This window comes from Rhinolophus sinicus, linkage group LG07 (assembly GCF_036562045.2).
Source record: "Rhinolophus sinicus isolate RSC01 linkage group LG07, ASM3656204v1, whole genome shotgun sequence".
Taxonomy (NCBI): Eukaryota; Metazoa; Chordata; class Mammalia; order Chiroptera; family Rhinolophidae; genus Rhinolophus; species Rhinolophus sinicus.
The window spans coordinates 81,791,002-81,816,202 of NC_133757.1; the positions used below are offsets into that span (position 1 = coordinate 81,791,002).

General features: G+C 55.6%; 1 protein-coding gene across 1 annotated transcript; it reads left to right on the forward strand.

Annotated features, from left to right (window-relative positions):
- The first annotated feature begins 20,668 nt into the window (after positions 1 to 20,668).
- On the forward strand, positions 20,669 to 23,357 carry NANOS3 (nanos C2HC-type zinc finger 3). Its single transcript, XM_019746168.2, has 2 exons — positions 20,669 to 21,260; positions 23,167 to 23,357. Exons 1-2 carry the CDS (start codon positions 20,801 to 20,803, stop codon positions 23,208 to 23,210), a joined length of 504 nt encoding a protein of 167 aa, XP_019601727.1. The 5' UTR covers positions 20,669 to 20,800; the 3' UTR covers positions 23,211 to 23,357.
- The last annotated feature ends 1,844 nt before the right edge of the window (positions 23,358 to 25,201 follow it).

Consider the following 25,201-nt stretch of genomic DNA (forward strand, 5'->3'; position numbering starts at 1 on the left):
GCGGGGTGCCCTCTGCTGCCAAGCCAGCCTCCTTGGGCATGCCTCGCCGCCACTTTGCCCTCTCCAAGATGGGACCCAGGCAGGTGAGCCCCAGATCACCACCATCATGCCGTGGCAGTGTTCCAGAGCCAGAGGACCCTTCCCAGACTTTTATGATTATTGCTTTAGGGGACAGTTTTCCTCCACCCACCCCCAACATTCCCAAAATCATATAATTGGGTGTGGGGGCCATATTTTTCATCACCCACCTCTTGGGCAATAAGAGTCATTCTAGGGGGTGAGGACCCAGCAGCAGGACCAGGCAGGGGACCGATGAGGTTGATTGGATGCCTCTGGGTCACCTTGTATTCCAGAATTCCTCCACTACCCCCTATTTCCTCAGTGCGTCTCAGCCAGCTCCCACCTGGATCTTGGTGGGATTGGGGGGGAGGATCGGAAGCCACACCTAGCTACTATCCCATGAGGCCCAGCCCTTGGGGGCTCCTGGGTCCTTCTTCTCTTTGGGGCTCAAGGGGCAGGCTAGCCCAGGCTGCAGGATCTGGCAGGTTGGGGCAGGAGGGGGCAGAGCCGCCTGTGGGGCCCCAGGGGAAGATTTGGGGTGGCATAGAATTCCCCAACTCAGGGTGGGGCCCAGAGGGGTGTGGGGCATTAACCACATGGCTTCCTGAGCAGCTACAAACGGGAATGAAGTTCCCAGGGTCTGGTGTCTCCCTGTGGAGATGCGCACACACACACACACACACACACACACACACACACACACACACACACATACACGGGCGTGTGCGCGTCCGCACATCATTCTATTGTAGAAGTAGAAAGTGATGAAGTTACATTGGGCCATCCTCTCCACACTGCCCATCCAGAACACTCCCTTCACACCCCAGAACAAGCCTCCCACTCATAACCCGCTCACCTTGTTAGCCCAATCAGGCTCAAATTTAGGGGAAACACCTCCTCCATGCTGGCCTCCCAGGATACTTGTGCCAAGGCCCCTGACCTCATATAAGCTGTGCTCCTGCACGTAGTTTGGACCACCCTAGCTCATTTTACCATCACTCAGCCCAAGCTTGGAGGGTCCTCCTGCTGGCCCCAGCCCTGCCTCCTGGTCCCTCAACATTTGACGCCACACCCTGGCCCTGAGCGGGCCAATTTACCCAGGACAGCAGTCATCAAGGTTGGGAGCTCTCCAAACCGCCAACCAATCATTTGTCATGACAAGGAGGATGGGGGACAGGGCCAGGGTAAGGCCAGGTCAAGTGGCACAGGGCACACACACACGCCCATTTATTCATTCTTCAAACATTCATTGTCTGCTGTGTACCAGGCACTGTTCTGGGTACTGGGGACACAGCAGAGAACAGGCCAGAAAAAAGCCCTTTCCCTCATGGGGCTGTCATCTATGGTGGGGAAGCACACACAATAAACAGACAGGTAGGATGATATACATATATGCATTTGACCCTTGAACAACAACACAGGTTTGAACTGCGAAGGTCCACTTAGACGTGGATTTTTTTTCAATAAATGCTGTGAACGTATTTTCTCTTCCTTATGATTTTCTTAACATTCTTTTTGTCTAGCTTACTTTATTGTAAGAATACAGTATACAATACATATTACATACAAAATATGTGTTCATAGACTGTTTATGTTATCAGTAAGGTTTCCAGTTAACAATGGGCTGTTAGTTAAGTTTTGGGGGAGTCAAAGTTATACACGGATTTTTGACTGTGTGGAGGATCAGTGCCCCTAACCCCTACGTAGTTTAAGGATCAGCTGTAGGGTGTTGGGTGGTATGTGCTGGTGGGGAAGAGAAGGGGGCAAAAGAGATGAAGCAAGAGGGGGTAGGGGCCAGATCAGGAAAGGCCATCCTGAAGAGGAGGTGACATTTGAACAAAGATTTGTAGGAGGTGAGGGAGGAGCTATGCAGACATCTGGAGGAAAAGCTCCAGGTGGAGGGAACAGCCAGTGCAAAGGTCCTGAGGCAGGAACTCAACCCCGGTATTTGAAAAACAGCAAGGAGACCAGTGTGATAAGAGTGGGGAGAGGAGTGGAGTAGAAGAACAAAGTTTCAAATCTTTGCTTCCCAACTTGATAGCTGAATGTCTTTGGCCAATGATCACATCTTTCTGATCCTCAGTTTATCTATAAAATGGGCCTGAAAATGTGTAGTTTGCCATTGTTCCTAGGCTCTGAGATGAGATGTGCTATGTCTTGGCGCAAGGCCTGGGGTTGGATGTGACTATAGGTACACCAGGTACACACAACCCAGCAGGCCTGAAATGGGGTGGGGGAGCTAGGTCAAAGGACCCTGACAGACCCAGCCTGGTAGATCACCCTGGCTCACACGCGCAGGGCTGCCTGCCGGGTCCCATGGCAACACTGCACACAGAGACATCAAACAGGCCCTGCCGAGGAAGTCCCACGTCACTGTGGTTAGGGTGGCTCCTCCCAGCCCGATCCCTGGCTGGATGGATGGCTGGCTGGCAGCTGTGCTCCTCCTTGCCTGTCAGGGCCCCTGGCTCCTGTCGTCCTGGCGACAGGCTGTTATGGACTGAGCAGGGATCCCACCACCTGCCCTCTCACTAGGGCACCAGCCACTCCCCACATCCGGAGAAGGACCTTACATGGTGGCCTTAGTTCACTGCCACTAACTCTCCCATTCAACACCCCAGCCTGGTACAGAGCACCAGGAAAGCACTTGTCTACCCATCTACAGAGGGGCAGAGAAGCCCCAGGGATCTGGGGAGACCCCAGCAAGGTGCCTAAAATCCCAGGGCAGTCAGGGTGTTGCTCAGGGGCACAGAGGGGTGAGTCAGACAGGAATAGCCCCCAGGTCTGGCCCAGCCCCCACTGGGGGGCTGACTCACCCCCACCCTGCGCCGGATGACATCAGGGCCTGGCCTGCCACCCCGATTTGGCACCGAGCCAGATGAGGGAGCCCAAGAGGTGTCACAGCTGGAGGCCCTCTCCCCAGATGTGAGAGCAGGCGCAGGATTAAGGAGGATCCCTACTTGGGGGTCTTCCTCCTAATCACATTCCCCCTTTCCCGGGGATTTCGGGCCCCAGCCCCTCTGACGTCACTGGGGTTACTATAGCAACTGGCCGAAGTTCCCAAATAAAATTACCGCGGGCGGGTTAAGTTTCCTAGGAGGCAGCCGACGGGTAAACAATGGCGGTGGCAGGCGGGGCGGCGAGCAGCCGTCTCCCCCTCCCACCCTCACTCCGCTGGGACCCAGGGGTTCCCAGGGCGAGCAGCGGGGTCCCCCTTCCCGCCCGGGACCCGAGAGCCCCATGAGCATCGTGGGGACTTGAGCACAGCTGGGGGACAGCAAGGCCACCAACGAGATGAGCCAGGGATGGGGGGAGGGGTACTGGAAGGGTAGGCTTGGGCGGCGGGAAACAAAGGGGGCACCCGAGGCCTGGGATCCACCCTCCGCACACTCTGCCTCCCCCCGCCCGGGGCTGGCTTCCAGTCCAGCTGTGGCTGCTCCCAGCTGCCTGGCTCCCCACATCTGGCGGGCCGCGCGCTCACTTCCTGTCGCCCAGGCCGCCTGGAGAGAGGTAAAAATAACCCTCCCCCTCCCCCTCCTGGCGGGCGCCTTCGGCGGAGCCTCCCGGCCTGGAGGAGGGCGAGGCCGAGCCGCCGCTGGGGGACCGGAGCCCCCCTGAGGCCGCCTCCCGTCCCTCCCACTGCCTCAATGTCCTGGGAAGAGGGGCGCAAGGGGGTGGCACAAATCCTAGGCTGTGCGAAGGGGCTCTGGAGTCTATTGCATTAGGAAGGCTCTTTCCTGGGCCTACAGAAACCTATTGAATCAGAGTACCCAAGCCCCATTCCCCACCCTGTGGAGGACGGGTGTGACCGTTCTAACTCGCTGGTGGACTGCAACCAACATGACTGGGGACCAGTCGGGGGTCACTCACCAACTGTACAGACAAATTACCAAAAAACAAAACAAAACTGTGCCTCAGTTTACCTATCTGTAAAATGGGGATGATACTATCCACTCTCAAGTGCATTTGCTCAATCTTTGTGAGTTATTATCTTTCACCCATCCCCAGGGGCCCTTGAGACCCTCAGGTACTCTTGCCAGAATACAGGACACCCAGTTAAATGTGATTTTCAGATAAACAATAAATCGTTTTTAGTTTGTGTCCCAAGCAGTGTTTGGGACATACTTGTACTAAAAATTTTTCACTTGTTCTGTCTTAAAGTCAAATTTAACTGAGCCTCTTGTATTTTTATTTGCTAAATCTAGCAACTGTATCCCTGAACCACCATCATCTCTGGCCTGGAAATGCTCTAACAGACAGCTCTCTGGTCCCCTTGCTTCTGGCCTTACCCTTTCCATCCATTCTCCAGACAGAGCCAATTAAATTCACTCACATCCCCTTTCCACCATCCACTGCAGAAAGTTCCTACATGGTCCCCACCTCATTGGCCACAAGGCCCTTTTCATCAGGGCTCCGCTTTCTCTCCAACCTGTCTTTTCACACCCACCTTAGCATCCTTCAGATCCTAGGGCACCATCTCCAGGATGCTTTCCTGACCCGCCACTATGACCCATTGTATTTAGACTCTCCAGGAACTCTGTCCTCTTCTGCCACTCCACTCAACCATTTGAATGATTCACTCAACATTTGAGTAAAATGAACATTTCTTAAATAATGCAGAGATGGTCACTTCCCAGACAGTTGGTCACCCCCTGATGGAGGCCAGGTTGGGGGGGGGGAGCGCACATCTGCCTGCCAGCCCTGCCCTGGTGCTGGTACCTGCTCTTTTCCCTATCTCATAGGGACTGGGGCCCTGGGCTACCGCTCTTGCAGCCCCTTAGGGGTCCTGTGGGCAGCTGGGTGGTGACTATTATAGGGTCCGGGGGAGCCCAGAGTGAATAGATGCGGATACTTATAGTCTGGCAGGGGGCATGTCACAGCCTCTGGAGGGCACAGCCTTCAGCTCCTTGTGTCAACAGCCCCCAAGGAGCCCACCGGGGCCCCTGCCATACCCTTACAAGTCCCATCCAAGCTCCCACGTGGACTCGTTACTTATACCCATGCTGCACACGCCCGCAGATATGCCCGTCGCCATGAGGGGGCGTGTACCTGACCCAGATGGGTAAGGGATCCCAAGTCAACCTGCTTGTGTTCAAGTTTGGTGCTCTGCGTCATCTAGCAAAGAAGTTTGCCTCTCTGTTACTCAGTTTCTCCATCTGTAAACTGGGAATAATACCTGTGAAAGGTCAGAGGGCGATTGTGAACATTAAATTAGTTAATATACATATGTACGACGTGTAGAACAGCTTGGAACAGAATGTACTCATTGCTAACTCCTTTTAGGGTTAAAAGCAAAAATCCCCCATCACAACTCTTCTGATCCCCCCACCCCAGGTCGCTCCCCTAAATCTCTCTAGTAAAGTGATTTCCACCATGTGGCCACAGCTCTGGCCCAGCTTCTAGGGGTTCCTCTCTCCCCATAACGAGGACCCTATGCTATCCCTTGACTTTGGCACCGGCCACCAGAGAACAAGGGTTGGATGTGGCTTGGAGAGAGACACCTCTGTCCTCCTCACTGAACCACAGCTGTCTACTTCACTCTCATCTCCGTGCCCACCAGGATGGCAGGACTTGATCTTGACCTGAGTCCCTAACCTGGGTAAGGCTACCGAGTCACCGATCCCCTCGTCGCTCCCACCCAGCTGGAGGCTTGAACCCGTGTCTTCGCTCACAGCCCTGGCGCCCCCGACCCCGCTGGCGATGGTTGCCGGGCAACACGCTATTTGTTGGCGCGGGGGGCGGGGCCGGCTCGCGGTGACTCATAGCTGCGTGATGCCGGTGGGCGCCGCGCCCGGCAGCCTGGCGGGCGGCCCTGGTCCAGCCGCCCCGGCGGCTGGAAGGGCCCGGCGTCGGGGGCGCCCGAGGCCCGTGGGGAAGCGGCTGAGCAAGGCCCGGGCTCCCAGGCTCCATTCAAATCCTGGCCCAACCTCTCCTTCTCGGTCTGTGACTTAAGTGTTCACTGCCTCAGTGTGCTCATCAGTGAAATGGGCGCACATTGCAGAATGCAATAATCTTCCATTGGTACACCAGGCAGCTGACCTTATTACCCAGTAACATTCCCGGCAGCAGCTTCCGCATGCCTGAACTCTGGGTTTGATCTCCTGTGTCTTTGGGCAAATTCCACAATCTCACCGAGCCTCAGTTTCCCCATCTGTTAAGAGGAGATAGCAACAACACCCTGCCTTTCTATGAATCAACAGTGAGACAATGCCTGTCACTGCTTACTACCAAGGGTCTGCCCCCCACCAAGGAGGGGAGGGAGTGTGGGATGTTTTCTCCTAGGTCCCATTCCTATAGGGCAAGGAGGTCAAGGCTGGGCCGGTGCCCCTAGAAATGGGTGCTGGTCACAGGCCCAGGGAAGAGAGACATGAACATGGCAGCAGAGGCCCCGTCCCAAAGCCAGAGCTGGCAGCACCTGCTGCTGGCGAGCTGGTGTGTGTGTGTGGGGGGGTGCTGGGTGTGAGTCATCACCCAGCAATGAAGCCTGAGTCACACAGGGTGGGGTCCCCCGGCAACCCCCCCAGCCGCTCCCACAAAGGCCCTTTGAAAAGAATTCCCCAACCCCCACCCCAGCCCTTAGGCCCTCTGCGGGTGGGCTGTGGGGCCAAGGCCCTATTGGGCTGCCCCCAGGACTCCGGCCTGGGTCCCAGAGGCGCCAGCCTGTTTCCACCATGTCTGTGAAAAGTCACCGTGGGCAGCCAGGCGTCCCCAGAGAGGGGGGCTTCCAGGCAGCCTGAGTCACTTGGGGGACAGCAGAGGGTCACATGCACACAGCGGGCAAATTGAGTCAGGATGTCTGGGAGGGTAGGCAGGCCAGGGCTTTGGAATCAGGCTTCAGAGGCATCTGAGAAAGAGCCATCATTCTTCCCATTCGGGAGCCTGCCACTCCTACAGTGACTGCTGGCAGGGAAAAAGGTGCTGGGGGCACAACTGGTCACGTCTCCCCTCCCCAGGCTTCACCACTCCTCCTTGCCTACCCTGGGGCCTTCCCCAAACCTTAGCTGTCCTTCTTAAGTTTGGTGTAGGAGGAACAACAGGGTGGGGACTAGGGTGAGGAGAGTAAGGCTGGGCCGAAAAATTTAAGTGGGCACCAAACCACTCATTAATCAAGATTAACTGTTTTTTCATAGCAGCTTTATTGAGATAAAATTCACATATCATACAATTGGCTTATTTAAAGTATACAATGGTTTTAGTATATTCACAGAGTTGTGCAACCATCACCACAATCAATTTTAGAACATTTTCAGCACCCCAAAAAGAAACCCTGTACCCACTGGCGGTCGTTCCCCGTAACCCCCCCATTGTCCTCCAGCCCCTGGCACTCCTAATCTACTCTCCGTCTTTATGTATGAATGAACTCATACAATGTGCCTTGTGACTGGCTTCATTCACTTTTTAAGGTTCATTCATGTAGTAGCATGTCTTGCTATTTCATTCCTTTTTATTGCTGAATAATATGTGGCATGGATACACCACATTTTAAAAAATCCATTCATCAGTCAATGGACATTTGAGTTGTTTCCACTTTTGTGCTAATATAAATAATGCTGCTGTGAACATTCATGTACAAGTTTTTGTGGGGAAGACGGAATAATATTTGAATGCGATGATTTTGAAAATCAAAATTAACGCAAAAGATCCATAATGAATAAAATATCCAAATTTTAGGGCAAGGTGAGTCATATAAAAGCAAAATCAGGTTCTGTCTAGACCTGCACTTTCCAGTGAGTTTGTCTCTTATCATGTGGCTACTGTGTAGCTGAAATGTGGCTAGTCCAAAAGGTCAGATGTTGTAAGTATAAATGTTTTTTTTAAAAGAATGTGAAATATCTCGTTGATAATTTTTATCTTGATAACGTGGAAATAATACTATTTTGGATGTAGTGGGGTAAATCAAATATTAACATTCATTACACTGGTTGGTTTTTACTTTTTTTACCATGGCTACTAAAAAAATGTAAACGTGATATACATGGCAGCTGACATTTCTGGTTCATGATAAACTTTTGGAGAGTGCTGTTGTCTCCTTCCCTCGCATGTACTGTGCAAATGGCTGCCTGATCCCACCACTGACACCAAACTTTTGAGTCAGGCCACCTTTCTCAGTCACCCCTGTCTTCAACTTCTATGTAGTATCTGTCATCTTTGCCCACTTCCTCCTTGGCCTGGGACACTATGTTCTCCTGGTGTCATCCCTCGTCCTCAGTCTTCTTTGTGAAATGGCCTCCCAAATGCTATCCTCCCCAGGCATAGCTTTGGCCATCACATATGATGACCCCCTCTCTGAACCTCTACTCCTGGGTGTCCCACAGGTGCCTCTGACTCAGCCTGCCCTAGGGGACACCCAGCTTTTCTCCTTGGTTCCTCAGTCCCCACACATGGTCCATCTCTAAGACCTGTCAGCACCACTTCCTGAAGCTGTTCATTACCCCCTGTCTTCCAGGCTCCTCCCTGCCCTTCTTACCTGGACAGCCACTCTGGTCTCCCCACTGGCCCTCTGTTTCCAACCTTGTCCTCTTTGCCGTGTGCATCGCCCAGCGCATGTGACCTCATACTCATGCTTATAACCTCTGAATGACTCTGCTGTATCACGATTCAAGCAGTATTACACAACTGTATGCATTTGTCAAAACTCACAGAACTGTATAAAGGCTGAGTTTTACTCTATGTAAATTATACCTCAATAACTTAACTAAAAACAAAAACTTTCCAGATCTTGCCATCTTATTTATATCTAAACCCCTCCCTGACCATCAAGGACTTGCTTGACCTCACCTCCCCCAAAAGCTTTCCCTGATTGCACCCCATCCTCCATGCTGGCCCCCTCGCCTCCCCTGTACTCTCTTGTGCTTCTGACTCTCAGTACTGAAAATTCTTCATTGCAATTGGAGAGCTAGCTACATGACTGTTCCCCCATCAGACAGTAGCAGGCAGGTCCATGCCTATTTCATTTCCCAGCATGCCAGGAACATGGTACTTACCAATACATTGATGCCACAGATATTGTCTGAGGCTCTGCTCACGGTGCTATAATAGTGATCAGGACAAAACTTCCTCCTTAGGAGGAGCTGACATGTGAGTGCAGGAGACAGATAAGAAACAAGGTACTGTATGCAGTCAAACATATAGTGTGGTCAAAGGCGATAGGGCAATGGAGAAAAATACAGCAGGATAAAGTAACGGGGTGTGACTTTAAATTAAATACGTGGGAGGGTCATCACTGAGGAAGTAATATTTGAGCAGAGACCTGAAGGAAATGAGGGAGGCAGCCATGTGAGTATTTGGGGGAAGAGTGTCCCTGGCGGAGGGAACAGCCAGTGCAAAGGCCCTGAGACTGGACCATGTGTGCCTGGTGTGTTTGAGGAACACTGAGAAGACCCATGTGGCGTGAGCAGAGTGAGGGAGGGAGGGAATAGGAGAGGCGAGGGCCGGGAGTAGATGGGCTAGAGGGTGCAGAGCTCTGGGGAGCACTTGAGCTTTTGGTGTGAGTGAAAAGGGAGCCATGGAAGGTTCTGAGCAGAGGAAGGGCATGAGCTGACTGGTTTGTTCACAGGCGCCCTCCACTGTGCAGGAACAGACTGTGTGAAGTGGAGGCCTGGAGAAAAAGGAGGTGGCAACTGCACTGGTCCAGGAGAGAATCGATGGGGGTTGGACCAGGGTGGGGACCCCAGAGAAGGTAGGATTCTAGATTCATTTAGGAAGGACAGTAACTGAATTTGTTAATGGATTGCATTTGTTAAGAAAGGTTTTGGCCCCAGCAGCTGAAAGGCTGGAGCTGCCATTTCCGGAGACGGGAAGATGGCTGGAGAAGCAAGGTTTGTGGTTGAAGGAATGAACTTGCAGCCCAGGGCCTCATATGGCCCTGGAGTGTCCCTGCCCAGATTCCAGTGGAGTGCGGAGGGAAGGCACAGTCTGAGCCTTGCCTTCTCAAGGTTTCTCTAGGCTGACTCCTGAGTGTGAAAGCTACACACATCTGGACATACACAGGCCCCATGACCAGGCACACCCACCCATGGTCACAGCCTTGGGGGTGCCTCTGGGGACGGAGGCTCTGGTTTGACAGGGCTGAAAGGGTCTTTTGGTTCACACACCAGCCCAGACCCATCTGGGTCCCTGAGGAGAACTCCGACAGGACAGGAGGTAACATGGGGTGGGAACTCTCGTGGAGAGTTTCAGGAAGAGCCGCTGCTGAGTCACAGCCGTGGGTCCCCTATGAGTCAGCATTGGCAGGGGCCCCAGGAACTGGGGGCTGGGGCGAGCATTTCCCATACGCTGGCCCAAAGGAATCAAGCAGCCGGGGCACTGGGGCTTCCCCCATTGCCCTCCCATCTGTGCTGGGCTTGGGGGCATATTCAGAGGATTCTGGGGTTGGGGAGACTAACCACTGGGCTGGGCTCCCGAAATGCTCTCTCCTGATCTGACCTAGTTCAGGAATGCTGAGGCTGCCCGTTCAGCCAATATGTTGCAGCAAGGAGCAGAGCTAGACGTTAAGAGGTACCACGTGCGAGTGTGGTATTTGTGGGGAAGCTCTATTTAAGGAGCTCTCTATTTAAAATGAGAGCCTTCCTTCTGGGTCTTCTGCATTTAGCAGAGGAGGTTCCAGCCTGGGGGGTCCAGGCAGCGTCCTCAGCTTCTGTGTTGGGACAGTGATGGTGGGTGGGGGGGGTCTGAGGGAGCTGAGAGACAGCCTGCCCCCCACGGCGGCGGGGAGGGCTCTGGAGTCTGCTGCCCCCTGCTGGTGGCCGCGGGTGGCTCAGCGGGCAGGAGGCTCAGCGGGCAGGAGAACGGGCTTTTCCAGGCCTATCCTAATGCCAAGGAAACCGGGAAAGGCCTTGCATAGAATCCCAGCTCTGCCGCTTCCAGGCTGTGCCACCTGAACAAGGGCAACCTCTCTCTCTGAGCCTCGGTTGCCCATCTGTGAAAAGGACAATATTCACTTCGTTGGCGAGCTGGGAAGAGTCCGAGATGATTGGGAGTGAATGAATGAATGAAGTATATTCCAGAGCACTCCCATCCCCCTTTTCAGTTTGAAGGGAAGAGCACAGGAGGGACAACAAAGCTGACTCCACGCAGGAGGCCCCGTTACTATTTTTGTCTGTCTTGCAGCTTCTCCCCAGGGGATTATCCCCCATTTGGCAGGGTGTTAGGTAAGAATAGGGCTGGACCCAAACTGGGGTCCTGGGGACATCACCCTCCTGAGTCAGCTGGCTAATTCTGGGCTGAGACCTGGAAGCGGGCAGGGTATAGGGAAAGGGGCAACTGAGGCAGGACAGTGGTGAGGGGGCCAAAGGAGAGGGTATGGCCAGGTGGAGCATGACCATGTCCCCACAAAGGTTAAGGCCTGAACTTGGGGCACTTACGGTTTCTCCAACCCCCTTTCAGACAGGGGCAGGAGATAAATAAATACACAGAATGAGAAATCTGTCCGCTTACCGCTGGCCAACAGGAGGCCAGGGTCTGCCTTGAGGTGACCTCCCTTCACCAGCCGGTGGTGCAGGCAGGGGCTGGTGTGTGTGTGTGTGTGTGTGTGTATGTGTGTGTGTGTGTGTGTGTGTTGGGGAGCTACAGGGGGATCTGTGTGTGGATCTCTGAAGGGAGCATCTGCCAGTGTAAGATCCCTGCTGTGTGTGTGTCTGTGTACCTGGAGTGTGTGAGTGTGCGTGTGTGTGTGTGTGTGTGTGTGTGTGTGTGTATGAATATGGGAACTCCGTGTAAGTATCTGACTGCTCAGAAGAGTCCCAACTTGGGGTGGCCGGATAGCTCAGTTGGTTAGAGTGTGAGCTCTCAAAACAACAATGCTGCGGATTCAATTCCCACATGGGATGGTGGGCTGGGCCCCCTGCAACTAAGACTGAAAACTGCCACTGGACTTGGAGCTGAGCTACACCCTCCACAACTAGACTGAAGGATGACTTGGAGCTGATGGGCCCTGGAGAAACACACTGTCCCCCAATAAAAAAAAAAAGAGTCCCAACCTGTGTACAACTTCCTAGTCCACCTGTGTACGGCCTGTGCACCTAGCCCACGTGTGCCTAAATCAGGTGGTTTCATGTGCACATGTCTGCTTGCAAGTGTCCCTGTATTTTGTGTGTTCGTAAAGACCCCTGTGGCCCTGGGGTTTTGTGGTGTGGGTATGAGTTTATGAATTCTAGGTGCCTCTGCCCTTTGTACATGAGTGATTGTGTACATATTTGTGTGTCTGTGAACTTTGTATGTCTGTGTGTGCCCCTAAGCCTGTGTGCCTGGTATGTCTCTAAGGGTGTGTTCCTCTTCTATTTATATATCCATGTGTTGTGTCTATGTGTTATGTGTGTGTGTGTGTGTGTGTGTCCCACAACTGTGCACCTGGTGGGTGGGGAGGGATGGAAGTTCTGTGTGTACCCCTGTGTGTCTGTATATCTTGTGTGTGCTGTGTGTGGCCCTGGGCTTACGTGTGTGTGTGTTCTGTGGCCATCCCTCAGAGTCTGTGTATGTGTGTGTCAGTATTATCCACATCTGCCCCCGGGCCTCCTATGTATTTCAGTTCTGAGGGCCTTCCTCTTTCCGGGTGGATGTGGTGTCTGTATCTTTCGTGTATGTGTGTCCCTGGGTGTTCCTATGTGTGTGTAGCTTGCTTTTATGGACAACCTCGTGTAACCGGTGCCTCAGTGCCCTTACATGTCCCGCCACGCCCTCCCGTGGGTGTGTGACAGCCCCTTGCATGCCCTTCCCTTGTGTTTGTGGTCCGCGTGCCTTTGTACGCGCGTATGCTCCCCCTGCGCTTTTGAGGTTTGCGTGTATCCAGGTCCCTGCGTGTTCCCGCTCATGCCCCCGTGTCCCCCGCGCGAGACCCAGGAGCTGCGTCTTGGCGCCCGGTGGGCATCCCCGCGTGCGTCCTGGTGCGCCTGGCGGGAGGCCTCGGGGCACACACGGCCGGGGCTGGACCCACCACCCGGCGCGGCGCGGGGAGGAGGGAGGGGGCGGCGGCGGCGGGGAGCGCGGGCACGTCACCGAGACAGACAGGCAGGCGGGCGGGAGGCGGTGGCCGCGGGTTCGAGCCGGCGCCGGAGCCCCGCGGCCCCCTCCCCCTGCCCGCGGCCTGGGGAGCCCTTGCCCAGCCCCGGAGCCGCCGAAATGCAATTTCCCGTGCCAGCGCCTTGGCTCAGGGGGCTTTTCCGGGCGGGTTTTGGAAACAAGAGGGGACACGCGGCGGCGGCCCAAAACGAGGTGAGCGCGGGCGCCGGCGGGCCGGGGACCGCCCGCGGGGAGGGGGAGCTGAGGGGCGGGACGGCGGCGAGACCCGGCCGCAGCCCCCTCGCGCACCTGCTGGCGGCTGGGGGGGCGGACGCCCCGGCCTCTGCGGCCCGGCCCTCCATTGTTGCGGCGGCTGGGGAAGGGGGGCGGGGAGGCCCCAGCGGCATCTCTGCGTCTCGCCTTCCCGGAGCAGGGGCGCGGGAAGGACCAGACTCCCCAAAAGGGAGGCCCTCAAGTCCGAGAGCACGGGTCGCGGGTGGGGGCTGGAGGGCGGGCAGAGATGCCCCCGAGGGGCGGGGATGCTTGATGGGGGCGTAGGGACAGCAGCGCCCGGGCCGACTGACACCTGACCGCTGGGAGGCCCCGGGACAGGGCGGCGGCGAGCTTTGTTCTTAGGGCAACAGAGCAGTGGGGACCTAGGAAATGCAGGGCTGGGAGGGTCTCCCGCCCGGCACGCGCGTTCAGGTGGGCGCCCCCGGCCAAGTTCACGGGCGCGCGGGCTTGCGCGGGCCCTGCGGAGACCGATCCCCGCTGGGGCTCCCTCTCCCGCCTGGCTACGGCCGCAGGCCCAGGGCTGCAGCGGCCCTCCGCCGGCTCCCCACCGGCCTGTCATTAAGGCCGGCTGCAGGGTATTTACTGGGGCCAAGGTTTGCTAACAGGAACACGCCCTCCAAAACTGGCCATAAAAAGGGAAAACGGCCCTGAATCCCATTGCTGGGGAGCCCTTTTAAAGCGACAGGGAGCCTTTCACAGGGACCTGCCCTAGAAGGCATGCTGGGGGTGGGGTGGGGGAATGGAGAAGAACCCTCATTGGCTGATGGGAGCTGAGAAGCATTCCCTCACCCCACTACACTTCAGTCTCCCCCATTTCCTTTCTCATCCTTTCCCCACCGCCCTGGACTGCTTACAGATGTATTTACAGAGCCATAGTTAGATATTCCCAAATTGCTGATGAAGAACCCGAAATACACACACTATACTTGGACATACAGCCTCCCCATTACTCACAATACCTGTAGGAATGCTGATACACACACACACACACCCATCACCCATAATAACACCGCCACGTGGGCACACACATCACCCACAATGACGTGGACAACCAGGGCTGACACCCGTGAAAACAGTGCCACACAAAAATGCAGCCACCATTAACAGTGGCCACGGCACAGACACAGCCTTGCATATAACACCGACAGACACATCATTCTCTCTCTACTGCACACACAGACAGTCAGACGTACACTGTCGGGCACCCACAGGCTGTCACCCAGGGTAACCGTGACAATCACATATATGTTAAAGTCCGTGACACAAGCACAGATAGACACTATTATCCACAAGAACTGGGACATACACATATGGACGTATACGTGCCTACCCAGGCCAGAACACACCCATAGTCACCCATAGTCACCCAGGCAACCGGACACACACACAGATGGTACAAGACCTATACAGATGCTGATATCAGGTCATATTAATCTTGACAGATACACACATGACACAGCTGTACATGCTGACTCATGGTTGCCCATGGTAAAACTGACCCTCCTAGACACCCATTAGGACACTGTCACCAACAAACACATGTGAACCCCTCCAATAGTACCTATACCCATAATCACCTACCCTAACACTTGATAATACACCTGGAATCTACAATAATACCAACACACAGACAGATACAATAACACACGCACAATGACACACACAGACCCGCGGGGAAATGACACAGGGACACACAGAAATCCACAGTCACCCGGATGGCCATAAACCTGACACTTGTTTATTGAGCATCTGTTATGTACAGGCACTATTCTATTACTGGGGATAAAAGATACCAAAATTCCTGCCCTCCTGGAGCTGCCATTTTAGTGAACAGGGTTAGGGGGCACCGTCATCGGATGGCACAGACTACAGTCACCCACAGTGACACTAACGAATGCCAGACACCCACATACACTGGCTCACACGTTGTCCTGCCATTACCCACAATTAGCCTGACACACACCCAGTCACACTGACATCCACACACAAACAAGCCCATAGGAGTGCCGACACATGAACCAACACACACACACAAAGCTGGCATAGAGACAGACTTCCACTATTGCACATACCCACCTGGATTTACAGACACCCACAGACCCCCCCTCAACCCCATAGCCTACCTGAGTAGCTTGGACCTCAAGCCCACAACAGCCCACCAGTAACAGGCCCATAGGCAGCTGCTGCTGGCATTTTGCAGACAGAGTCCATCCTGACCCAGACCCAGGGTCACCCTGCACCATGAGACTCAGCAGAAGTGTCTAAATGTCCCATTAAATGGCACCAGGCTTCTCCACAGCCCCCAACCCTAACTCTGAAGCTGGAGCCTTCTTGCCTCCCCTAACCCTGGCCCCACATAATTGGTGGGCTTGGGAAGAAAGTCCAGCTCCCAGCCCTCTGACCACCTCCAGGTCTGGGTGGGACAGATGAGCCCCTTGTCTATCCCCACTTGAAAGTCCTGAGCAGACAGAGGAAGCCAGGCACTGGCATGAGGAGGGCAGAGCAGGAACCTGAGAAGTCACGCATATATGGGGGAAATGAGGAGCCCCCTGCTCGCCATTCTGGACAGCTTGGGCCATCAGCAGTACCTCACGTAGGAACCCCATGTGTGCTGTTACCATACCCCCACAACAGGATCTTTGTCTGCCAGGCCCTGACCACCTCCGCCCCCAGGTCCCCTCTAGGTCCATGCACAAGCTCCCACAGACATGTACACACTGGGATACACAGGGCACTGGTGTAGGAACATGCGCATGGACATACAGAGACACAGACACATACAGGCTGCCAGACACCCCTTGGAAGCTCTGAACCTCTGACCTTGTGCCTTCCCCCACCCCCACCCCTGCGCTGCTCCCCCTTCAACTTGACGGCAGAGCTGCCTCCCACCCTCTTTTCTCTGACTCTGACCTCCAGACCAGCACCAGCTGCCCTGCCTTCCTAGAGCTCAGGGTGGGGGTGGGCCCTAGGTTAGTGTGGCTTCTGGAAGGCTCCCCTCACCTCACTCACCCCCAGCCCCCTGCCCAGACAGACCCTCCCAGCTGGGGCGTGGTGGGAGTGGGGTCCCAGGGATTACCGGTGAGGAAGAGGAATGAGGGCCAAAATAGCCTTGAAGGGCACCTCTGCTTTGCACTGGGCCGGGGTTGGGGGTGGAAGGAGACAGCTACACACACCCTGCTGGGCTTCAAAGTCAGATGGAAGCCCAATCGGCCCCCCATTAAGCCTCAGAACACTTGGCGGGAGGAAGTCAGCTCCCCCCGCAAGAGCCCCGAATCCAGACAGTGAGACGCAGACAGACATGAGGCTGCCCCTTGCCAAGGACCAGCCCCATATGCCGAGGGGCCTGGCCGACAGACACAGATCAGGTGTAAGGGGCCAGCCACCCACAGGCGGACCCAGACTGCCAGGGACAGGAGCGCACGCAGGGTGGGAGACCCACACAAACAAATGCCCGAGAGGGGCAGTCAGACCCAGACAGACACCGAGGGCAAGAGCGGGAAGCCAGCGTAGACCACTGCAGACAAAGGGAGACAGACACCCCCCAGGCAGCCCCGCCCCTCGGTTCGAAGCCCCGCCCATCCCCCAGCTCCGCCTTCCTGTCTGCCGGGACCAGACACCCCCTGCCCGTTCTCCAGTTTTGGGGACAACCGTTGCAGGGACCTCCCTCCTTGACAGGTCAAAATCAAAGCCCGCAGGCAAGCAAGCGGAGAGGAGGCACAGAAGGGAAAGAGGTGTCTTTGGGGTCCCTCGATATGGCCAGAATGCCTCGGACCTGATGACCCCCACATTCTAGCCTTATAGTCACCAAGAACAAAGCTTTTGAGGAACCTCCGAGAGTGGTATACCAAACTCTGAGCCTCACCTTCCTCATGGCTAAAACATCATCCTAATAAGGTGATGTATGTAAAGCGTTATTGTTATATTTCCTATTATTACTATCTCTGCCCTGCCAACCCACCCTCCTTCCGCCAGAGTTTTAGGCATTCTCTTCGTTAGAACCACTATCCCCTGTCCATCCCCAAGACGGGCGACCCCACATTCTCCCTTGGGAGGGCTCAGATACCTGTCAGGGGTAAAGGGGAGGAGCCCTGGTCGCCGCCCACCTACCCACTCACTGCAGGGCCCGACTGGGGCCTTTCGGCCTCACGCTGGGTGGGCCGTGGGGGAGGGTGCTTCTCCCCCCGCACCCGGAGCCCCTGACAGGCTGGAGATGTGACTGGACCCCGGCCTGGGGACCAGAGGCCGGGCTTTGGGGACCAGAGGCCGGGCTTTGGGGAAGAGCTTTCATAGCGAAATTTCACGGGGGCGTCTTGCAGGATTCGGGAAGCGGTTTGGGGACTCCGTAGGGACGCGGTCCGTGGGGGTCTAGGTAGGCAGGCTTTAGAGGAGGATCGTAGGGGGCGGGGCTCTCTGGCTTTGAGCGCTCCTGGGGCAGGCAAAATGTGTGCCAAAAGGGGCAGGCTCAGAGGGCGGGGGCCCGGGGGCAGGCCTTAGGGGAGCTGGGCTCTTTGAGGACCCAATTAGGGGGTGGGCTTTATGGGTGTTGAGTTTGTGGGTGGGCTCCATGGGAGTCTATAAGGGTGGGTTTTAGAGGGTGGGTCCTAGGGACGATTTGTGGGTGGGCTTTAAGAATGCGGGTCTTGGGGAGGGGCCTGGGTCGGTGGTTTTCGAGGGGCGGGTCTCCCGGGCCAGACTTGGGTGGTGTCTCAGGGGCAGGGCTTGGACGGCTTTGAGGGCTCAAACCCCCTCTGCCAGGGGATTTCTGGGGTTCATTCAATCTTAGCACACACTTGGGGTCCTTGATCCGCTTCAGGGTTACGCCAAGGGGTTCTTTAGGGCTCCGTATTCCCCTGAGTGAAATGGGAGGGTACTGGAAATTTTGTGTGTGTGTTACACCATTTTTTAAATTAATTTCAGGTGGGACTGAAAAATTGAAAGACTCTCCCCAGGCCGTCCTCGTGGTCCCTAGACCCAGGTGGAGGGCGGCCTCCCCTAAGACTGCATGTGGGGACAACCGAGGGGCCGGGCGCCCAACTCTTCGCGGCCCCTGGAGGGTGGGACTGGGGGCTTGTTTTACCGGGAGGAAATGGGGGGGCGGGGAGCATCTTGCCACGGTCGGAGTGAGAGCAGCGATTTGACTGCTGCCTATTTTGAGGACGGAGGGTGAGCGATCTTGCACCTTCACATCACCAAGAGCCTAAGTTCAGATGCCTTGAGAACTTGCAGGAGGGTGGTGGGTCACCCCTCTTGTCCTTTTGTTTCTCCCTTGACCAGTGGGCAAGTGGACCTGCAGGTGGCAGGTGGGCCTGGGGGGGGGGCACTGCAGGCCCTGCATTTGCAAAATGGAGACACTGATGACTCCCAGGGGTTGTTGTGATTCATAAACGATCCTGGGGCCAGGGAACTTGGTGAAGCTCACAGAAGGTATACATTGTATTTAAATGACTTGTTTATCTCTGTTGCATCGGAGCCAGTGGCCTAAGAGCTGTGCCCCCTGGCCCCAGTCTCTTAAACTGACAAATGGGTGTCACCTGCACTTTCCAGGGCCATTTGAAGGTGATTTGAGTAAATGCATGAAGGGACCCCAACACCCAGTACAAGATCAATGTAGAAAAGGCTACATAAATATCTATTGTTACTATTATTTATATTAATCTAGTGCTTTTCCAGGTCCTGGAGCAGACAGTTGGCACCTACTATTTGCTGACTTAATGATTCCATAGGTCCCTCCCTCCCCTCTCCAGTTCCCTGCCTCCCCGCCCTCCACTTTGGGACCCACCCCCCACCCCCAAGAAGTTGCCAAGGGCTTGGGGGAACATTCAACCTGTCGGTGAGTTTGGGCAGCTCAGGCAAACCATCGACCGTTGAGTGGACCCTGAGGCCTGGAACTGCCATCCACCCAGCGCAACCCCCACCTTCCAAATCTTGGTGGGTGGGGCCAGTCCGACCTGTAGGCCACAGCGAAGGTCACAATCAACATTCATTGTTGTCGGTGGGTTGTGAGGACGGAGGCCAGACCCACCGAGGGATGAATGTCACTGTGGCTGGGCCGCACACAGCCTGAGGGGATTGGGCTGAGGAACAAGACCCATCAGGATTTTCCCCCAAATTGCTCAGCTTGTACCTTGCCCTGACCCTGGCCTCTCACCCCTTGGGGAGGGCTGGTGTCTGGGATCCTGATGGAAGCTGGATTTGGGGAAGAAGACACCTTGTGGGGCGGGGGGGCGGGGGGGGGGGACTGGGCAGCTGCAAAACCTTTTTGAAAGGGAGTGGTGAGCCCTGCTCGAGGAGGGCTCAATGAATCTTTCTTTCTTGCAGTAAGGAGTGGGGTGGGTAGGCAGCATAGCCACTCTTCTCTGTGTCTAAGTCTTGGGCCCAGCTTTCTCACTCTCCTTGCCCGGTGCCCGCAGACCCCTGCTTTACCTTCAAATTCCCTCCCTCGGTGCCAACTGATCCCTCCACCTGCATATCTGTGCCCCACATGTGTGATTCCTGGGCACGCTTTACCCTTCTGAGACTAAGCTGAGGTTTCATTTGAGGGAGGGGGGATCAAGGTGCTGGTGAATGCTGGGGGTTCCCCATTAGATCAACCTGTACCTCTGCTCTCCCCCACCTCCCTATCTCACACCCTCTCCACCCGAGAACCAGGACAGGCTGCCTTGCTAGCACCTAGCCTCCGGGGCTCCTAGACTTGGGTAACTGGATGGGAGAGGCAGGATTTTTTGTTAAGTCTTTGTGAATAAACCTATGGGTAGGTGGCTTCACACCTCAGTTTGTTCATCCATTAAGTGGGGTTCCACTGAGACAATGGGTGTGAAAGAGCTCTGGAGGCCAGAGCTGAGGGCCTTGGTCCTTGTCCCTCCATCCCATGAGCCAAGCACCATCCCCCTTCTAAAGACAGTTTTTTTCAGCAGGAAAAAATCAGCAGCTTTCTTCCCTCCCCAAAAGGCCCAGGGGCACCGGCCCCTCCCCCAGCCCAGGGTAAGGAAGAAAGCAGTTACTAGTTACCAGTTACAGCAATGTTTGTCTTGGGGGCAGGCTTCCAACACCCCACACCCCCAAAACCCTGTGGGGCAAGGTGGCAGGCCTTCTCTAAGGAGGAGTGGGGGTAGCCCTTCCAGTGCCCTCTGGGTGGGGTGTGTAGCTCCAAAATGTGGGTACCCCCTGCAGACTATGTTCTGTCACACACACACCCTTACCCCCACTCAGAGATGCATCTCCTTGGCAGGTGCATTTACTGGGAGCGGCAGCAAGCCCTCCTGTGACAATAAGGAATCTCCCACAGCCTGTTCCTCCCCTTTCACACCCCCTTAGAGGTATAAGGAGGGAACTGACAGCCCAGACTCCTAGGCTCCAGAGAGGGGCAGGGAGGGGCAGGGAGGAAGGAGAGAAGAACTAACTGGGAGCAGGCAGGGTTTCTTCTCTCTCTGCCCTTGGCACACGTTGCCCGGCCATGGGAACCTTTGACCCATGGACAGATTACCTGGGTTTGGCACGTCTGGTGGGGGCTTTGCGTGGGGAAGAAGAGCCTGAGACCAGGCTGGATCCCCAGCCAGAACCAGCACCAGGACCAGAGGATCAGAGGTCCAGCCAAGAATCCTCACCAGCTCCTGAACGCCTGTGCTCTTTCTGCAAACACAACGGCGAGTCCCGAGCCATCTACCAGTCTCATGTGCTCAAGGATGAGGAAGGCCGGGTGTTGTGCCCCATCCTTCGAGACTACGTGTGCCCTCAGTGTGGTGCCACTCGTGATCGCGCTCACACCCGCCGCTTCTGCCCGCTCACCGGCCAAGGCTACACCTCTGTCTACAGCTATACCACCCGCAACTCCGCTGGCAAGAGGCTGGCCCGGCCTGACAAGGCGAGGACACAGGACTCCAGTCACCACCGAGGAGCAGGAGGAACCAGTGCAGGTGGCTGGGGAAATCGGCTGTGGAGGGAGGGCTTCTGCCTCTATGAAGTGGAATTAGCCCCAGTACCCACCTCAGAGGGCTGGGGGGAGAGAATCTGTGTAGAAACCTTAGGACAGTATTCTAGAAGTGTTGCCCAATGTGGGTAAACTGGGGCTTGAGTTTGGTGTGTGGCCTTGGGCAAGGGCCTGTCCCTCTCTGAAATGCTGTCCTTTTCCAGGCACAGGTTATGTGGCAGGGAGGCCATGGGGACTAGCAGTAGGATCTGCAGACAGGTACAGCAATGACGTGGACTGTTTGGCACCGAGGAGCTGTGTGGCCTGAGAGAAGTTGCTCAGACTCTCTGAACTCTAGCTTCCTCATTTCTTCACTCGTTTGCCCATAGTTTGTGTGCCCATTCTGTGCCAAGCACTGGACTGGGCCAGCAGTGGGCAAGATAAATGGGAGAGCAGCAGTTAAAACACAGGGTGATAGGTGCTGAATGGGGGAGTCTAGAGGAAGCACCTGATCCAGATGAGGGGGTCCAAGAGGGCTTCCTGGAGGAAGTGACTTTTGGAAGCCTAAGTAAGTTTGGTGGAGCACTAGAAGTGTGGCCCAGGCATTGGGGCTTATTCAAGAACTTAGGGATGGAGTGTGTATGCTTCTATGGTGGAGGGGGAGGTGTCAGATTTGGGAACAGGCCAAGGCTCTATAGGTCCTTGCAGGTCACATTAAAGAGTTTGAACTTGGGCACTACGGAGCCATGGAAGGGATAAGACCAGGTTTGTGTGCAGAGTGTGTTGGACCAGGCCTAAGCAGCTGGCTGTGGGGACAGATTTGAGGGTGTTGGAAGAGCCTGATTTTCCAGGTAGAGGTCCAAGGCAGGCAGGAGGGAACGTCAGTTTTGGGGGGGGAGCCCTACAAGTTTGTTGTGTGAGGAGCAGCCCAGGATGGCATTTAGGGCTGCAGCTTAGGAGAGAGCTGCAACTGGAGCCTTCCTGAGGTCTTAAACTTGCTCTCACCTGCACGGCCCACCATGTGGGGTTACCCTGATCTGGCTCACAAAAATGTGGATTTCAATTCTGCAGGTCTGGGTGGGTCCTGAACACCTGCATTTCTAACTGGCTCCCTATGAGGCCGCCATGCTGCCAGGCCATGGACCATGCAGTCTTTGAGTAGCTTGGGCTTAAATGGGAGCAGTTACCATTATAGATATAAAAGACCTCAGCTCCTCTGGGGTTTTAAAGGACAAATCCCTTTTAGTGACTTTATGGGAAGTCAGCCAACAGAGGAGGTGGGTATGATGGGGAGGTGTCGCTGCCCATTTGGGTGCCAAGGGCGGGTACTGCTTTCCCCATTAGATTGTGAGCTTCTTGAGGGAGGTGACCCTGTAGGAGGACTCCGCCCCTCCCCGGCAGTTGCAAAATGAACGTTTGTTAAAAGAGTGAAAGACTGCCTGCAGGAGGAGATGCTAGTATCCCTGGGAGGTTCTGGGAGGTCCAACTTGGAGATGCGGGAAGCTGAGGGGACATAGAGATGATGGTTACAGAATCCTCATTTTTAATTCTGAAGGAGCAGGAAATCTCACCTCCCAGGGTGTGGAGTGAAGGGTGAGGGAGCCCTCCTTTGGCACTGAAGGGCTGCACGGTGCAGGTCTCCCTGCCTGGGTGTCACAAATCCCGGCTCCCGGGAGCTTTGCAGCCACGAGGGGGCAGCACGGGCAGTCCCCAGTGGGTTTCTGCGTTGTGCCGGGCTCTGGGTCTCTCCTGGAGCCGCCCTCGTGTAGGAATGAGATTGGAATGCTCTTCCAGAAGCAGCCTCCAGATGGAGCCAGAGCTCGGCAGCTCTGCAGGTTGAGATGGTACTTCGGGAACCTGGACTCATCACCTAATATTGTTTTTTTCCTCCCTCCTCTGCTTTTAAAATCCAGGTTCCAAAGGTGCGGGGAAGTCGTCTGGACCTTCGCCCTCTTAATGCTGTCCCTCCACTTCCGCTTAGGAGGCAGTTGCAGGGAGGATGGGGATGCTGCCTTCTCCCCGGCCTGGGGACCCTGACTCAATAAAGGCTGGATTTTGGGGAAGATGCACCTGGCAAGGACCTGCCCCTGGACACACCCCAAGCCTGGGGCTGGAGTGATGGAGCAGGGCCTGAGAGCACAGACGAAAGAGCCCTGTGGTGGTCCTTGGACACCCCTGCCCACCTGCCCCAGCTCTGGGCACCTAGTCAGCGCTCAATAAATCTACGATGGATCAGCGTCAGATGAGGCTGGTCTTGGGTCACGGTAGCAGGAACATCTCCGGAGGGGCTGGGGCACCTCTTTTCTCTCCTGTCAGCCACACTTGTTACTCTGACCCCTACTTTCTTGACTGTTGTTCAACCGGAGGCACTGGGGTGAACTGAGATAAGGGAGTGGGTACCACAGGGCAACTGTGGGACTCTGCGAGGTCATTGCCCCATTACTGGTACTTCTGGGCTGGACAGTCTGCTGCCGGCTTAGCACAGTAGGCCCTTTCTTTGACGCTTGGTGTCCTCAAATGCCCAGCCACCCTACACGTAGTAACATGCCAAATGGGTGGGATTCCCCCATGCTGGGGGTGGAGCCCTGATTTGAGGGGGGAAATGGAGAGACAATTACACCACAATGTCCCAGAAAGCTGGCGCCTTGGAGTCACATGCCAGGAACTTCAGAGCAAGGGAAGGACTTCTGGGGGTGGGGGCAAGGAATGGGGCTGTGTCCTGGGGGGTCCTGTGAAAGCAGCTGGGTCTGCTTGGGCAGGAATGGTAAGGAGATAGAGATCCCTCCCCACCTAGGAATAGGGATCCAGTTCTCCTGGGAGGCTGCGCTCAGAGGAGCCCCCACCCATCTGCCCCCTTTACTGCCAGAGCTTGTTTCCTTGGCCTCCAGGGGGCAGTAGCTGTCTATCCCCATTCCTCCCCCAAACCCAGAGCTGGCCTCTGCCCCCAGCCCACACAGGCTCTCAGTGTTGGGCAGCAGCAGGATTTGGACTATGCAGATCCCCTTTGCCCTTGAACTGGGACCTGAGGTCACCAAGGAGGGGAGCCTGGGATGGGAGCCTGTCTTTGAAGACAGCCTGCTGCCTAGGCTTGGAGGGGAGATAGGAGCAGAAAGACAGAGGAGGGCTTCTTAGCAGCTCCACGGGTCTTCAAACTGAGTTGGGGACACGACATCCCAGCAACCGCCAGTTGTTTCAAACTGCTAATGGCATAAGCAAGAGTTGCCAGGACTCAACCAAGGGAGCCGGACTAACTAGCGTGCCCTGATAGTGTCAAGGAAAGAGAGGCAGTGGGGGACCCTGACCCGACTCACTCTTCTCCTGCATGGGGTCTCTCTGGGTGTAAGAAGGCAGTAGGAGGGGTGCCCTGCCATGGCCCTAGGAGTCTGGGTGCTGGGGGGGGGGGCACAGACAAAACAAGTAATAAAGAGGCAGGTCCAGTCCACATGGCGGTGACCAATTTGACAGAAGCACTGTTTTCTGGAAAGTGGATTTGACGGCAGTGGCTGGGGCTGCTTGTGATGCTGCCACGGGGGCAATGGCCAGGCCTGCTGGGCATGAGCTGTGCAGCGCCCACCCCTATACCATGTCTGCATCGTAACGACCCGCCAGGACTGCCTCCTCCCAGGCTGAGGCCTCGAAGCAGCTTGTCTCACAGAGGACAGGCGAGGCCACTGAGCACTGAAAGCAAACCCTCCAGGTAGACGTCTTGTGGTCTCACTGACCCAGAGACGGTGTGTGCAGCTCCATGGGCACACACAGCCATCTGCTCCTGGGGAATCCGACCCACTTGGGAACTTGCAAGGACCCCCTGATTTGTGTCCCAGCAGTAGCTCCTGGCCTTCTCAGGGAGGATACGAAGTAAAAGGGGAAAGAGGCGATTAGAGAGGTTTGTGGGCAGAACGTCAAGGGATATGAACACTCCAAGCCCTAAAACAGCAGGTCCTGGGG